Source organism: Egretta garzetta, unplaced genomic scaffold (assembly GCF_000687185.1).
Source record: "Egretta garzetta isolate BGI_Z169 unplaced genomic scaffold, ASM68718v1 scaffold213, whole genome shotgun sequence".
NCBI lineage: Eukaryota > Metazoa > Chordata > Aves > Pelecaniformes > Ardeidae > Egretta > Egretta garzetta.
In genome coordinates, this window is record NW_009259242.1 from 2,208,371 (window position 1) to 2,209,841 (window position 1,471).

The 1,471-nt window shown below is 56.2% G+C and overlaps 2 protein-coding genes across 2 annotated transcripts in view; one reads left to right on the plus strand and one right to left on the minus strand.

Moving 5' to 3' along the window:
- Positions 1-85, minus strand: part of CUNH17orf75 (chromosome unknown C17orf75 homolog) — a 7,146-nt gene extending 7,061 nt beyond the window's left edge. Inside the window, exon 1 of the mRNA XM_009636041.2 lies at positions 81-85. Coding sequence (XP_009634336.1) covers positions 81-85 — 5 coding nt within the window. The remainder of the gene's footprint in view (positions 1-80) is intronic.
- A 418-nt stretch (positions 86-503) lies between these two features.
- Positions 504-1,471, plus strand: part of ZNF207 (zinc finger protein 207) — a 13,311-nt gene continuing 12,343 nt past the window's right edge. The window contains exon 1 of the mRNA XM_035891625.1: positions 504-557. Coding sequence (XP_035747518.1) covers positions 504-557 — 54 coding nt within the window. The remainder of the gene's footprint in view (positions 558-1,471) is intronic.

Genomic DNA, 1,471 nt, shown 5'->3' on the forward strand with positions numbered 1-1,471 from the left:
CTGGGGGAGGGTGGGTTGGCTGAGGGCTGGTGGCGAGGCAGCTGCCCCGGGCTTGAACCCCCGCCCCCGGTGCAACCGGCCGCATCCTCGCCCAAACCAGAGCTGGACCGGCTAAAGCCGAAATGGCTCTTGTTGCTGCAACTCCTCCGTTTATGTAATTTAGTGAAAAATACGATATAGATGCTATAGCACTTGTATCAGTACAGATAATCCTTCAAAAGCACTTCACTGATTTTCATAGCAGGACCTGCTCAAAGCACATTTGACAGGATTACCCGTGCCACCCATTTTTAAATAGCCTACTTTGCTTCTGCAATGCTTTTTTTTTTTTCCTGTTAAAACAATACATTTTGTTAGCTCAGCCTTGTAACTAAGAGACAGTGCTTGCAGACAAGCCCCGTGGGACGGGGAGCAGCCCTCGCCCCCAGCCTGCGGCAGGAAGCCCACAGGCCTCCCAGGAGCCGCAGGGGCAGTTGGGGGGGCTAACACAGGGCCACCCCCCGATGGGATTAACAGAGGGGCCAGGCCCCAGCCAGGCCCGGGAAGCTCTGGCGGAGGTGAGGGCTCAACATGCCTCAGTGTTTCATAGTGTTCTTGGGGGGCCATGCTCCCCAACACCTCTCTGCCAAGAGCCAGCTACACAGACACGGGTAGCCACCACCATGCAGGGTGGCCTGTTTAAGAGATCCTGGCTTCTTGTCATAGAATCATAGAATGTTTTGGGTTGGAAGGGACCCCCAGAGGTCACCCAGCCCAACCCCCCTGCAGGAGCAGGGACACCTTGAACTAGATCAGGTTGCTCACAGCCCCATCCAACCTGGTCTTGAATGTTCCCAGGGATGGGCCCTCCACCACCTCTCTGGGCAACCTGTTCCAGTGTTTCAGAATTTCTTCCTTATATCTAGTCTAAACCTACCCTGTTTTAGTTTAAAGCCATTACCCCTTGTCCTGTCCCAGCTGGCCCTACTAGAAAGATTGTCCCCATCTTTCCTAAGCCCTGGACAGCCGTAATCAGCTCTGCCCGCAGCCTTCTCTTCTCCAGGCTGAACACCCCCAACTCTCCCAGCCTGGCCTCATAGCAGAGGGGCTCCAACCCTCGGATCATTTTAGTAGCCCTCCTCTGGCCCCGCTCCAACAGGTCCATGTCCCCCTTGTGCTGAGGGCTCCAGAGCTGGACGCAGGGCTCCAGGAGAGGTCTCCCCAGAGCAGAGCAGAGGGGCACAATCCCCTCCCTCGACCTGCTGGCCACGCTTCTGTCCGGGCTGATTTCTACACAACTGCCCTTCTGCTGGGGGTTACTGCCTGCTATGGGGGAACAGGCAATGGGGAACTAAACGCATTTGCCTCGCCAACTGCCGTCACAGGCAAAACAGACTCGACCAGGGAGAAGACGTTTTCTCCTTAACATTAAACACGGCAACCGCAAAGGCAACCGGACGCCTCAGCTCAACTCAGCCCGCCCACAACACCG